The sequence below is a fragment of the Asterias rubens genome, chromosome 18 (genome assembly GCF_902459465.1).
Source record: "Asterias rubens chromosome 18, eAstRub1.3, whole genome shotgun sequence".
NCBI lineage: Eukaryota > Metazoa > Echinodermata > Asteroidea > Forcipulatida > Asteriidae > Asterias > Asterias rubens.
Window position 1 is genome coordinate 8,075,797 of NC_047079.1, and position 14,756 is coordinate 8,090,552.

The window sequence follows — 14,756 nt, forward strand, 5'->3', positions numbered from 1 at the left end:
TTTTTTTTTAGAGTAATTCATTGAAGAGAATTGCTTCTGCTCCTCAGAATTCAATGATCCCCATTTTTTCTGGATAGACAACTTACACACAGTTCGTGCCAAATAAGGTCATATATTCAAGAAGCTGACTCATTGAACAATTTATGAGGAATGAACAAATTCTCCATTAAGTTGTTGGGTATTTGTAGTTGACCGGGTGCTTGTAAATGGTTTAATTGTCTGCAATATTGTTGAATTGTGTAATTTTTCACCGTTAACAAATTTGCATAAATAATACTTATTGGAAAAAATTACATCAAAATATGTTAATGGAGAACAGCAAATGTATACTCATCATCTTGATGCCTTATTACACAGTTAACTGTAATCATAAATAATTTAAATGTATATTTAATGAATGAAGCTGATTGTAAAGTCATGAAGAAAAACATTCTTACTTTTTGAGAGTGCAATAAAACAGTGGACGTACACTGACAAAAGAGGGCGGTGTACTGTTTTGTGCTTAGTGGTGTACCGGGAAAGCAACCACAACAGACAATAGGGTAACAAGGACATTGCGGGTGGAAGTTTGTACATAGGAGGTACAAAAGCAAAGTTGTTTTTTACAATATTTGTTACAAAGTCAATTATAACATCTTTGTCCAATTTAGTCATTTAACTACAGTGGTTTGTACAGTTGTATGCATGCTTTAACAGAGTAGTAGCAATATTGAAACAGTCGGACTTCTGTCAACAATTTTAGTGGCCGGTGTGGCAGGAGATTCTGTCCCCCATATGGCAAACTGTGTACAAACTTGTTCTGATAGCGCCCTCTTTTGAAACATCCTCCTCAGCCCATGTTGTTATCTTAAATTCATTTGGAAATTATGGCACAAAATGAAACATTTTCCATATGGCGAGTGTAGGTTCTTGCCTGCCAGAAAGGAATCGGAATGTACAAGGTCATTTGTTTTGAAAGGTTACAGTCCATTGCAATTACCAAGAACTGTTAATCATAGAGTATGTGCTTTTATATTACAATAAACAATCATATTACTTATACGTTATATTAAATTATACATGATTTTTTCTTTATTTTTACATGTTAACTTTTATAGAACTTTCCCTTACCAAATACATGAACAGATTATGTTTTATAACATTGATTTTGATGCAAATAAAGTTTCTTTTGTTGTTGCATTGTTATGCACTGGATCACTCAATCCGTTTCAGACAATCTCGGTTAAAAAAAAAAACCAATACAGTAACGTAATGCTGCATATGACTTTTAACTTGCAGTCTGTATGGGGCACCGTCTGTCAATTAATTGTTTGGCATTTTTAAGGCTTGTTTTTATCATGGTTTATAGCAATTAGATGTAAACCATAGAAAGTGTTGCCAAATCCTTTTTATGGTTTACATACCAGTAGTATTTTGTGTGTGTAAGTTTATGGTTTACAAACCATGAACATGCAACAAACATTTATAAATCATGGTTCATAAACCATGGAATTTGTACGCATCTTTAAAACATGGTTTATAAACCAGAAAGAAATGAAGCATCAAATTCATGGTTTACAAATCATGGTTTATAAACCATGAAAATTGGGTCATCTTAAAAACATGGTTTATAAACCATGAAAATTTAAGCATGAAAATCATGGTTTACAAACCATAAAATAGAAGCACGAAAATCATGGTTTAAAAAATATGGTTTATAAACCATAAAAATTGAGTCATTTAAAAAACATGGTTTATAAACCATGAAAATTGAAACATGAAAATCATGGTTTACAAATCATGGTTTATAAACCATAAAAATTGAAGCATGAAAAACATGGTTTACAAATCATGGTTTATAAACCATGAAAGTTAAGGCATCTTGAAAACATGGTTTATAAACCATGAACATTGAAACGTGAAAATCATGATTTATAAATGTTCATGTTGCATGTTCATGGTTTGTAAACCATAAACTTACACACACAAAATACTACTGGTATGTAAACCATAAAAAGGATTTGGTAACACTTTCTATGGTTTACATCTAATTGCTATAAACCATGGTAAAAACATGCCTTAAAAATGCCAAACAATTAATTGACAGAGGGCGCCCCATAAGTCTGTGACTAGAATTGTATTCACATTAAAGGAATATTTAACATTTTGACTCTCGTTATTTATATTAATCTTCACGATATTACCATAAACCAAAACAACTTTTCCTAACTTTTTATTTTACACATTAGTAGTTTGGTTTTGTTGATTGAAGTAAGAGTGAGGTGCAACTCAACTTTACTTGCGTAATAACTTTACTTTAAAATTATACATTTATGTTGACATTACAAAGTTACATGTGACTCAATCGAGCTCATTGTGCTATAAAATAAAACGAGATTTATATATGACATTGACACGTTTTTCTGTGTAATAGATAAAGTCTTGTGAATACATGAATGGTTGATTATTTACACTGTCTGTGCCTTGGTAGTAATCGATAGGTAATCGATACAATTTCTACCAGAATACCAGTGTATCCCTTTATAGTTATTAATCAAACTGCCAGGTCTTGGATATTTGATTGGATGTGATTATTTCCTGTCTTACGATTCATCTCAATGAACTCCGGTTTCAATCCCTCTTCACAACCCTAGCTTCTCATTTTACACAAATAAGAAGCCTTGGCTATGTTTGAAATTTGAACCACGATACTAGTAATTGACTGCAAAAATCTTGAAAACCAATCACCCTTTCAGCAAATTCGGGCGCTGCATGGCCTAGAGTTTACGGGATCATAAACAATAACTCGCTTTTTGTTTGAATTAACTATACGGTTGTAATGATTGGGGATGTGTTCGTGCTATACCTAATTGCCTTAGAATGCGGAAATTAGGAATGTCCCTAGAACATCCTGTGTACAAAAATGCGCACTTTAAATATGACGCCATTTGACGTAATGGGATGTTGACAAAACAAGCACTGCAAGGGTACACATGTAACGACTCTTTCACTGTTTGAACTTGAGGTTAGAGGCTTGTAATTTTTATTTATACTCTTTCTTATTTAGACTCTATTTTGTGGAAAATGACCGCATCACAAAAATGATTTTGACCTTGAAGTCCCCTTCTTAAATAAAAGCTTATAATTTGTCAAGATTTTAAAAAGAGCTTTTTGAAATAAAAATTCAAAATTTGTGGGTCATATTGCTCATTAGTTGGACCTTGCATCTTAGTTGTAAAAATATGCTCTGATTCTTGTTTTGCATTTTTCCTAAGAAACTATCCTGTAGAAACCTTACAGTAAACAAGATTTCTCACTCGTGTAAACCTTGACACTATTTGGCTGATTGCTGGTCTCCATATATAAAAGCTTTACACTTGCTATTTTTCTATGGAATCATCCGATTTATCAATTCAAAGATTCATCAATTGCATTTTCGTGCATTTAGCCTTAAATAGGAGACAATCTGAAGTGATTAGGTAACTTGTCATCGGGGCAAGTGGCCAATAAAAAAAACAAATTTTACAGCAATTTGATAAATTCTGAGTCAAACTGCATGATAACAATTGGTACACTAAAGGTTAGATCGAACTCATTCCAGATCTCTTGCTTAGTATTTTAGTAAGTGTTCTAATGTTGAGTTACAAACCCTACATTACGCCATGGCTCACTTATTGAGTGTCAGTTTTAAATTAATAGGTTGGTCATTAACAAAAGTTTTATCAATTTTAGGCAAATAATATTCGTAACCGGAATTCGTCAAAAGTGTTGGTTACTCTACTGCCAAGAAACCGCAACTTGCTAAATTCGGCACTGTTGATAAAGATATTTTATTTTGACAATGAAAAATGGATTACTTTGTAATTATGTAATACAATCTCACCTGCCGCTAGGCTCAGAATATAGAGTGTCGAGTTTGATTTCCTGAATGCTTAAACAAAGACAGCTACGACCACGATGTTTCCTATAACACCAAACACGCATATCCTGGCGAGGAATGGTACCTCCCACGAACCCCTGGTTGAATCCCCGATGATGTCACCCCAAGTAGGTTCCCCTGTACCCCTGGTTGAATCCCCGATGATGTCACCCCAAGTAGAATCCCCTGTACCCCTGGTTGAATCCCCGATGATGTCACCCCAAGTAGGTTCCCCTGTACCCCTGGTTGAATCCCCGATGATGTCACCCCAAGTAGGTTCCCCTGTACCCCTGGTTGAATCCCCGATGATGTCACCCCAAGTAGGTTCCCCTGTACCCCTGGTTGAATCCCCGATGATGTCACCCCAAGTAGGTTCCCCTGTACCCCCCTGGTTGAATCCCCGATGATGTCACCCCAAGTAGGTTCCCCTGTACCCCTGGTTGAATCCCCGATGATGTCACCCCAAGTAGGTTCCCCTGTACCCCTGGTTGAATCCCCGATGATGTCACCCCAAGTAGGTTCTCCTGTACCCCTGGTTGAATCCCCGATGATGTCACCCCAAGTAGGTTCCCCTGTACCCCTGGTTGAATCCCCGATGATGTCACCCCAAGTAGGTTCCCCTGTACCCCTGGTTGAATCCCCGATGATGTCACCCCAAGCAGGTTCCCCTGTGTTGGTAACCTGGATAAGGGAGTCATCCTCAGCTAAACCCAAGTGAGATATCAGTCCAGCGTAGCTCGTTGGTTTACCACTGTGCCATTGACTACTAGAACTTGACACAGCTTGAGATGAGAGTTGGAATCCTCTATCTGGTTGTGTGGAATTAATTATGGTGATTAAGTGTCTATCGTTGTAAATCAGCTGTGGTTGTTTGGTGTGTGTCTCCCGCGAGTACAAATGATCAGCTTTCTAGAATAGGGATGATAACTTTCAGCCACGCGTCGTAGGCCTACATCACGTGGTTCTAGCTTGCGCCATGATCAAAGTAATACCTCGCTCCTCATTGCGATATAGAGACAGCACCAAACGTACATGTATAGTAAAGAGTGTGAGGAACATACTGCACTTCCTGCGAACGCAAATGCGATACGAATTTTTACGTTTACGTTCTAATTCGCATCAGTTCCAAGTATTGAACTCATGCGAAACATTCACTGCAAACACTGTCATGTGACGTCAAAGTTCGTATCACATTTGCAGGAAGTATGAACGGGCTTTAGAGTCTCCAATTATATTTGATTTCACCCCTTAGTGCAATGACGGTGTCCTATTTCACTGGACGAGGATTTCATGGACAAATTGCCAAATTATTCCATTTTTTAGTACATTGAGAGTGTACTATTTCACATGACAAGGATTTCATGCACAAATTACAAAGTTTGCCAGAAATATTTCCATTTTGTATTCCAGGTACCAAAAAAAACAATAAATGTTCCTATTGTCTCCTTACTGAGTCAACTTATTATTGATATTTCCATTTTGTATTCCAGGTACCAACAATAACAGAAAAATGTTTCTGTTGTCTCCTTACTGAGTCAACTTATTATTGATATTTCTAATTTGGTTGTAACTCTCAATATTGGAGTTTCCTCTTGAACAGGAGTTTGGCCTCGAAGTTGTTCACCATTGGAAACGAGGTTTTCCACTACACTGCACTGAATGACACGTACACCGAACATATTGATAACAAAGCCATTACACACTTGTGTTCGAGTTTGTGAGTGATATTTTGATTGAAAAGTCAAAGAGTTCGAAGTGCAGGGCGGCATTTTTGTATTGGGGCATCGAGCCGCAGCAGGCACCGATCGGTTGCTAGGATAAAGTCACCTCGTTGTTTGGGACTCGCCATGATATGTTTCATTGCATACGAAGGGGACGAATCTGCAATGAACGTGGACTAGCTGTGAATGAGTTTGGAAGGACTTGTTATGGATTGATCAGTTTAAAGGTAACTATTGGCTTTCATGTTTTATTGTAGACCTTTAAATAAATCAGGTTTGTTACAATACTGTAACATTTTGATGTAAACGTCGTCTGAGGTTCTTGATACAGGCAACTCCCACGTTCGAACTGTTGTCAAGCTTCTAATTGGACCATTGTTTATGTAACATAATATTAGTTTGTCAATATATCGTTTTAGGACAGACTGTTAATAGTTTAGGAGAGAAAATATTTGACTATGAAAAAAAGTCTGAATAATTTGATGGTTTAACTTGAAATGTTTAGATTTGATTTGCTAAGCTGAAGGTTAAAAACAAAACCACCTATACACGGTGTTACTATTATTATTAAGATCTGAATCAGCTTTGTTGATAAATTCGATATCACACACAGGTTAAATAGACTCACTGGAAGATAAGACAGAAACACAATGTATTTGTTTGTCCATGGGTCCTTAAAGTTAGGGTTGTTAGTTTTATTTTAACATAACACTTAGCCGTATTGGGGGGGGGGGGGGGGGCACAGAATCTCCTGTCACACCGAACCTAAGTGGAAAGTGTTGAGTTTTATGAACACAATTACGCAATTATGGCATTGTGAAGATTTGACCATTACCCAAGGATAATGGGGTAAATTCCTCCCTCTCTATGGAAAACTAGATTCTGAAGGACGGCTTCAAAACACCATTGGCTGTTTGCAAGTTTATAAAGTGTACCCCTTCTTGTTGCAAAGTAAAACGAGACAACAACATTGTTTGGAATGACTTGTGATTCGATGCACTGTTCATCGTTGTATTAAGAATGACAAACATTCTACACTGCCTCAGTCGTATCTCAATGACGTATGAATCGTTACTTTCTCAACTAATCTTGTCCACCTTTTAGGAATATTATCTCTGTCCATTTGTTTTCTTCAAAACTCCTTGCCGTTCATCATGCCCACTCCTTTACCTCCTACTTGCCTATACCGTGTCCTTGAGGACTCCGCCCTCTTTGGCTCGGTTTCTTGAGGCTACTTTTTGTCAATATTGCTTTCCAGAAAGAAAGGTTTTAGCCAAAATATCTTGTCTTGTGTATAATTTTTGGAATGATCTTCTGGCTATTTTTACCCAAACCAGAATATTTATACAGCAATGTTTTCTGCAGCAAGCAGCTAATAGTAATACATATTGTCGTGTTTGGTGTGTAGGGCCCCTACTTAAAATGTCAACAGGCGTTGAATAACAAGAGTCAGTATGTTGTCATTCATGGACCAAAAGACCAAACATAACAGCCTTAAATAAAATCAATATGACAACTTGTTCTTCTCTTCAACAAATAATGTTCAGACCTAGTTGAATCTGTGTCAATACAAGAAGCAACAAAACCTAACTCATTTTCTTTGTGTGAATGGTCGATCTGTTCTGCATCCATATGTTAGTTCACACCAGGTGTTTGAGCGGAATTTAATAGCTAGGGAGATTTAATACCCTGTCAATTTGATGTCTATTTAGTTTAAATGATTTGTGAGGTATATATTTTATTCTTTCCTGTGTCTGTAATAAAAGGTACGAGGTAAATCGTGATCCCTAAACGAAGGTGTATGACCTCAAGATATGACGTCACGTAGCTCTTGCTGCAGATGAATTCAAGACGCCACAATAATTATTGCATGCCAGTAGAAAGTGCTTAATATAAATCCATTCATATCTACCACTCTCCTTATTGAATACTACGTATTAGGTAGGACAGAGTTTTGAAAATTACAATCAGAAGTGGGCCTAATTTGACTTCAATGATACGAATTTGAGTTTAAAGGCACTCTTTTGGGAGTTCTTTGTTAAAGATGTACACTACTTTGTAATGAGATAACATTTTTTTGACTGTTGAAAAAAAAACCTCTTTTGGTCGGAGTATAGAATCCGACCGTTTTAAATAGATTCTGAATAAGTTTATAGCATGACGCCTATTCGATCAACGCGTTCTAAGTAGACCTCCTTACTCTATGAGTAGACCAAGATCTTTTACAAATAGATCTTGCTTCTAGCAACTAATGATTTTCTCCTCTCTTGCAATTACAGAGCAGACTGTCTGTACAATTGCTTCTCATATTCAAAAGCTAAGTACACTCGTTATTAATTAACTATTTGCGCTTTGGTATTCCAGTGCCTGCAGGGCATAGCATTGATTCGTGTGGCTAGGATAGTCTGCTAGTAGCTGTGTGCTGTGGTCGCTTAGCACCAGGGGGAGATCTGTGCGTCAGACGGGGAAAATAGACACATTCACTGGTCAGTGTTTTCCAGCTCCACGCAGGGGAAGGAATACCACGATGGGATGCTCTTCTGTTATTGTCTGCTAACTAAGGTGAGGTGATTTCATGGTTGCTCTTTTGTATATTATTGTCTGCTAATCAAAATAATTGTTCATGGTTAGGCTGTAGTCTTTTCATAGGCTCCGTCTACTTTTAAGTGTCGCAAAGCAATTTCATTCATTTCATTCACGTTCTGCATGGCATAGTTTAGTTTTCCCCCGAGGAATTAAAAGTTACATACCACTTGCAAATTACAATGGGAAAATTATTAACTAAATTAACTATAGTAGTTAATAAAATAGTACTAACTATAGTAGAAAATAAAAATGTTGGCACAATGTGTTAATTGGGACAGACAGAAATATACCTATAAAAGGCCCGTGTTCTCCGTTGAGAACTTCACGAAATGCTTGTCACGAAATGCTTGTCAGAAATTTAAAAAGATTGGTGACTTCATTAATCTTAAGAATAAATTTAAAATGTCACTGTCGACATATATTGCTTTTTTTAAATTTTGTGAACCTTGTCCGACCATTCTGAGCAATGTTGATGTAATAAAATGAAAAAATCAAATCTGAAAATTGCGTCTGATGTCGCTTTTATGAATGTTCTTGGGAAGCGTACCCGTACGCCGTTGTCGAAAGTAAATTCTCTCGTAATTTCTGTAGAGAAATAAAAGTAAATTTATCTATAAGACAACCCACATCAGTTGTATAACTGATATCAAATAATAAACCACAATATGTAACTAGTAACAATGACACTTTGCTCCTAATTATTCTGATTGCCATGATCCTTTCCACTCAGAGTTCTAATAAATTGCTATTTGTCTACAGTCAACATTGTCTCAAATATGACCAAGATGTGTCAACAAAAGTAACCGATGAATTGTTTAATTATATTCTGGCCGTGTCATGAATTCTTTAATTGGTAAACTCTGTTGTTTTATCTACAAACACATTTTACTGTTTGAAATCGATTCGTCATCCTGGACTTGATACGTATATACATCTGTTTGAAGTTTTTTTAAAGTTTTTTTTTACGACCCAGTCCTGTCTGCTTAGAACAATGACAAACCGTGTACAGATTTTTCTTTTTATAAACCGTCGTGTACTATTCCTGAGATTTATTTCCGATGTTTCCTGACAAACGGTTTATGATTGAACATGCTTAAAGTCACTGACAATACAAACATGTTTCGCAACTTCGGTGGTAAGATTATAGATATAAGTTTACTAATAACTGATTGTCACTTTTATCAAAGTTGAGTTATAAGTGTTTTTATGACATTGCAAGTTTTTTGTTGGTCTTATGTTTTTATTTATTTTAAATCTTACCAATAAACTGTAAATTAGTAATAAGCAATCTTTTGATTGTAAAATATTTCGGTTTTTTTCTGATTAATTGACCTATCTCTACCCCTCCCAAAATGCAACAGGATTACTATTCATATCCTCTGTATGCGTACTTGCTACTTGACTACACAATACACGGTTATCGAGTAGCATTGAACTTTGGTCTAAAGAATTCAACCCATTTTACTAGTAATACTCAATATTACTGGCACCTATACAAGCATGCAACCGATTGTTGCTAGGAAACACATTAAAAACAAATCGTTAATAAAACTAGCCTCGAAGAAAAACAAATGAACAAGTTCATCGCATTGCTGAGTTTGCAAATAAATTTTAAACACGAACTGCGAAGACATGTGAGTTACTAGGATAACTTGTATCGATTTGTTCAATACAGATTGAAACTTCTGATTTTATAAATTGATATAGACACTTCAATGTTAGGGTTGATCAGGCTCAAATTGATTGCTCACAGCTTGGCAGTTTGACCCGTCAGTTGCAGCAGTGTTGTAGTGGACTCTGAGGTCAGGTCAATTTGGATTCCGTCTTAACGCTGAAGAAGTTGAACCAAGTTTTCGGTCGGATTGGAATTTGTCCCGGATCATGGAATGGAATTATGGACTCTGGAAGAGTTTTGGGTCAGAGAAGTTGATTGTTTTAGGTTGGATTTAAATTAAAGACACTTGTTATTTTGTGCAGATTCGACGTTATACTTTAAAAGTGAAGGAGACGGCAAGTAATTAGTATTCTAGACAGAGCCTTCTTTTTATTCTTCCTCAATTGTTGACAGGCTGGGTGTCAACAGTTTGACATGATATATTGTGTGATGTAATTCAACGAGTTCACTGTGTAAACACAATTACGCTTGTCAGTTTAATATTATTCGAGGTAACTTATTACGTGTATCATATTAAATGTTTTTTTTTGGTGCAATTAAGATTATGATTGGTGAAATAAAAACTAAACCGTTTGTTTTCATTTTGATTGAAGCTGTTGAGGAAATGCAATGTGAAGAAGACATTAACGGTGACAACTTGATCCGAATGATTTCGATCTGTCGTCCTCGTCTATGAGTTTGATCACTTTGGCACTCCGTAGATTTGTAGATTCTTGGTGATTGGCCCGTCCTGCCTCAGGGGTTCACTGTTTGAGCTCAGACTCTCTCGATGGGTTTTTACCGGGTAGTAGTCTGTGTATTCATCGTTGCTTTCAGTCAGGTTGGGAGGACGAGGCTACGTGTGATTCACCTGCTGGGAAAAACTTGACGGATATTTCTGAGGATTTTGCATATTTTGTTTGTATTTATTTGTAAGAAGGGAGTAATTAAGATGACACTGGTAACGAGTTTTGGTGAGTAATTTATTTGAAGTGTTTTTCGTTTTGTCTCAATCACGGAGATAGACATTTTTACCCCCATGTATCAATTTCCTTATACCGAAAGTGTTCGGTCTTGTTTACCGAAATGTGTCAACAAGTAAAACAAGTGGATTTGGATGATAGGTCCTTGGTCGTACTTAGCTTACAGGACATAGATCGTCTGTAATGTGTTACCGGTGCTCTGGACTCCACACTTTCACTGTTGGTGAAGCATTTTTTTCTCATTAATGTGGTGCAGTTTTGAATGTGTTGTGTGTTACAAACAGACCCACAAACCCTCTAAAACTGCATATAATATGGTCCAACCTTGTATGCCGTTGCGTTGTTACGTTACGTCTTACTTGATTGTAAATTTTGCCCTTATTATGGTCCCCTTTCCAACGTGAATGCTGACATTATTGGAAACTTTTTCATCCCCTAAACAGACAGTGTGGGAAGTTGAAGTATTTGTACTTATTATTTATTGTTTAAATAAATCATTTGGTAGTATTGGTTGCTATGGATACGGTATAGTGCTGCCCGTAAATAAGCCTGTAATAAATCATAATCATGACCCTTGACCTTACGGTTGACGTGCCTCCCAAATGGCTGAAATTCCATAGATAGTGGTTCACCATAAAACGGTTCAGGCATCCTCCCGCAGGGGTTCGGTAGGGTTACTCGGCCTTGGCATCCCTCAATGCAACTTCTTGGAGACGCTAAGTGCCTCAGTTTGTATCTAAAGGAAGCATGAAAAGTTTAGTATCAATACGCTAAAAGCTGCCAATGCAGTTCTTGTTCGACCTGGATGACAATATTAAAGGCTTTATTAGAGCATAGAGCAATGCTCTATGATTAGAGAAAATCTCTGTTCTTATTAGTGTATACATTTCCAGTGCTTAGGATTCAATGCTACAATGCGGCTAGTCTATAAGTGTTAACCATCGGAGATAATAAATGTAGACAACATTCGGCAGTAGTAACCTCCAGGGCAAATTGGCTACTGGGTATGGAACGCGACTGGGGCAAAACTAGTTTGTTATAATTATACAAGTTGTTAAAGCTATTTATAGGCATACAGCGTGTTCGCTATTCCATCCTTCATGATCACCCATTTTGAAGAAACAAATGAAAACAATCATAAAACAGAATGTAATAAAAACAATAACAACTTAAAATAATAGTATTTATATAGCTAATAATGTTTGTTTTGTGCATTACAGTTGCTGAGGATCGATGGTCAAAGCAGATGATTGTGAACTTGGGCTCGCCATGACAAGTGAAGGTGTACAGACGATTTTATCTGGAGACACGATGGTAAAGGCCGTCAACCGTAAACCAAGAACCTTCCAGACTCCTGGGGAAAAGATCTACAGTCTGGAAGAACATGATACACGCCTACGGGAACGTCTACTACTGGTAAACCGCTTTGAAGACGCTCGGTTAGAGCGCCTCCAGCGGCAAATCACGTCCAATGAACGCGCTAATATCGGGCGGATTTTACGGAGGAAAGACCAGACTAGACTGACGCTCATTAACATTGCCTGTACGAAGCGCAAACTCCAAACTAATGTCGGATCTTTCGAAAGGCGACTGAAGAATGGGACCAACTCGCCGATTTTCTCCGTAGAGCTAGACCGCGTTCGGAGACGTGAGCAAGAACTCTCTAGTTTACGTCTGAAACTGCAAGCTCCAAACTCACAGTTTCTAGCTGCGCATGTGCGTGACGAATTGAGAAACATTGAGTCTAGACTGGATGCGAATCCAAGCCGTCTTACAAATTCAACAAACCCATCTTCTGTTGCAGGAAGTTATACTCACGTTAAATTGACGAATGACAAAGACACTGAAACGAGTCTAATCACGACGGGCAACAGTGAAAAGATGACAACTGACAATTTAAAGGAACTTGTTGACGAAGTGCACACTAAAATGAGCCAAACGAATATTTCTACACCACCAGGAAAAATAACCCCAGTTCCTGAAGTACAAGAAATTAATTTTCCTGTGACGCAGCCAGCTTTAGAACAGAACAAAATGCCGGATGATCAACTCAAAAGTTCATTTGCCCTTTCTGCCCCAAGTGTAGACAAGCCCTTAAATTTAAAGCTTGAAGACATACCAGAAAAGCCTGAAGATATTCCTGAAAATAAAGTTGTGTCTGTTGAGCTTCCCAAACAAGAATTACCACCATTACGGGTAACGCGGAATAAGAAACAGAAATATCTGTCCCTCATGCAGCAGAAACTGGTTAGAACCTCTGTTAATGAGCGTGATCAGGAGATCAGCCATAGCGCTCTCAAGCGGGAGAGGCACGCTTTGCAGCGAATGGCAGAACTTAAAGTTAAAACGCGGGAGGATATTCAAGGACGACGAACTGCTGATTCTGACGATTCATTAGGAAGTATCAAGCAGCAGGAGGCAGTCACCAGACTGAAAACAAGTCAAAAAAGTCAATCACAGCTTCCGAGTGTTCGTAGGGAGGAGCACGAGAAGAGAACAAAACTTCGCGACTTCTCGAGAGCACAGACACTAAGGAAGAGACCGTCAGGTAAACGACGGGTTACCGACTCCTCTACTGCAGCTGTAGGTGTGAAGCTGCCACCGTTACGAATTGATAATAGTATCCTGAAGGAGTTAAAAGAATCTCGGCTGAGGCACCGGCACCAGTCTAACAAACTGCCCAAATTACCGTGAGCCCTGATGGATAAGTCACCATAAATAAATTGTTTGTAACGATCGTGAGCGACTGAAACTAAAGAGCTAATTCGAAATATATAATCATGAATTTAACTCCCTGTTGACTTAATAATCAAATTTGATCCGTTTAATACTTTTTGTATGAGTATTTTTGCTTTAGAAAAAGGTTTCACTAGCATCGGTCTCTAACTAAACGACTTTTTTTTTTAAATTCATTTAATTTAACTGTGTATTTGTTTTAATGTGTCATAACTATCGCCTTATCAATCCGTCCACAATGTGACCCTAAACCCGCCACAGAATAAAAGGAAAATTATCCCAATTTCTAAGTCCAATTGGAAATGAATATTAAGTGATGCACAAGAGGAGTTTTGGATTGTTTGTTGTCATCCCACGATATTCTTTGACCTCTTTATTGCAATGCTTTTATTAGTGGGTTCATGAATCGCATACTATACGAATAGTAGATATATGTATGCATGTATCATTGTACACAGCTATTAATAAAACTTTATTGTATTTATTCGAGTTTTGGATTCAAATGGGAATTAATTCATAGCGGTTCCTTGCCTTCAAACTATTGACGTCACCGCGTAGTTGTCACTGCAGCTGTGAATCGTAAACAGCGCCCTCTTCATCGCACAATAACTCAAGCATGATCAACAAAACATGAAACTCGAAGCATTCAAAGGGTTGTATTTCCTATTCATACTTTGTCCATAATGTTGACAATCTAAATATAGCACGTCATACAATGATTGAACAATTCAGCTTTGTGCGTTTGTGTTTGGTCTGGGTGTAGTGGCCCGTAAAATTAAAGGTTTCAATTCCAAAGCATCTACAAAGCTACGGACGTTTGAATTGACCGAATGAGACATGCATGTTGGAATTTGTATTACGAAAGTGATTTCACTCTTTTTATGTGTGCATTATAAATCAGCGCATCAGTGCTTTAATTGACACATACTCGACCACATTTTAACATTATTATTGGGGGGGGGGGGGAGTCCCGTACGCACTTACAGGTGCCACCCAAAAGCGACGCGTAAAACAAAAATGCAGCATACTGGTGTGTCGATTGAGAAAACAACACGAAAGTTCCATTAACTTCTGCTTGCATTTTTCCTTTTTAGAAAATCAAGGCACTGTATGTAAATATCTGCAAAGTCCGATCACATTTATACACAAATGTTTGTCAGGTCCAAGACGATCTCGTT

General features: G+C 37.5%; 1 protein-coding gene across 2 annotated transcripts; it reads left to right on the forward strand.

Moving 5' to 3' along the window:
- The first annotated feature begins 7,987 nt into the window (after positions 1-7,987).
- On the forward strand, positions 7,988-14,067 carry LOC117302076. Of its 2 annotated transcripts, none has more exons than XM_033785873.1 (2): positions 7,988-8,181; positions 12,063-14,067. In XM_033785873.1, the coding sequence occupies exon 2, from the start codon at positions 12,076-12,078 to the stop codon at positions 13,534-13,536; it is 1,461 nt and encodes a 486-aa protein (XP_033641764.1). In that variant the 5' UTR covers positions 7,988-8,181; positions 12,063-12,075; the 3' UTR covers positions 13,537-14,067. The 2 variants fall into 2 exon arrangements, with proteins under 2 accessions (XP_033641764.1, XP_033641763.1); XM_033785872.1 differs by lacking the exon at positions 7,988-8,181 and adding an exon at positions 10,688-10,833.
- The last annotated feature ends 689 nt before the right edge of the window (positions 14,068-14,756 follow it).

Bases quoted from the DNA above. Each gene is read 5' to 3' on its own strand.
- LOC117302076 (XM_033785873.1), top strand. From the start codon at position 12,076: ATGGTCAAAGCAGATGATTGTGAACTTGGGCTCGCCATGACAAGTGAA.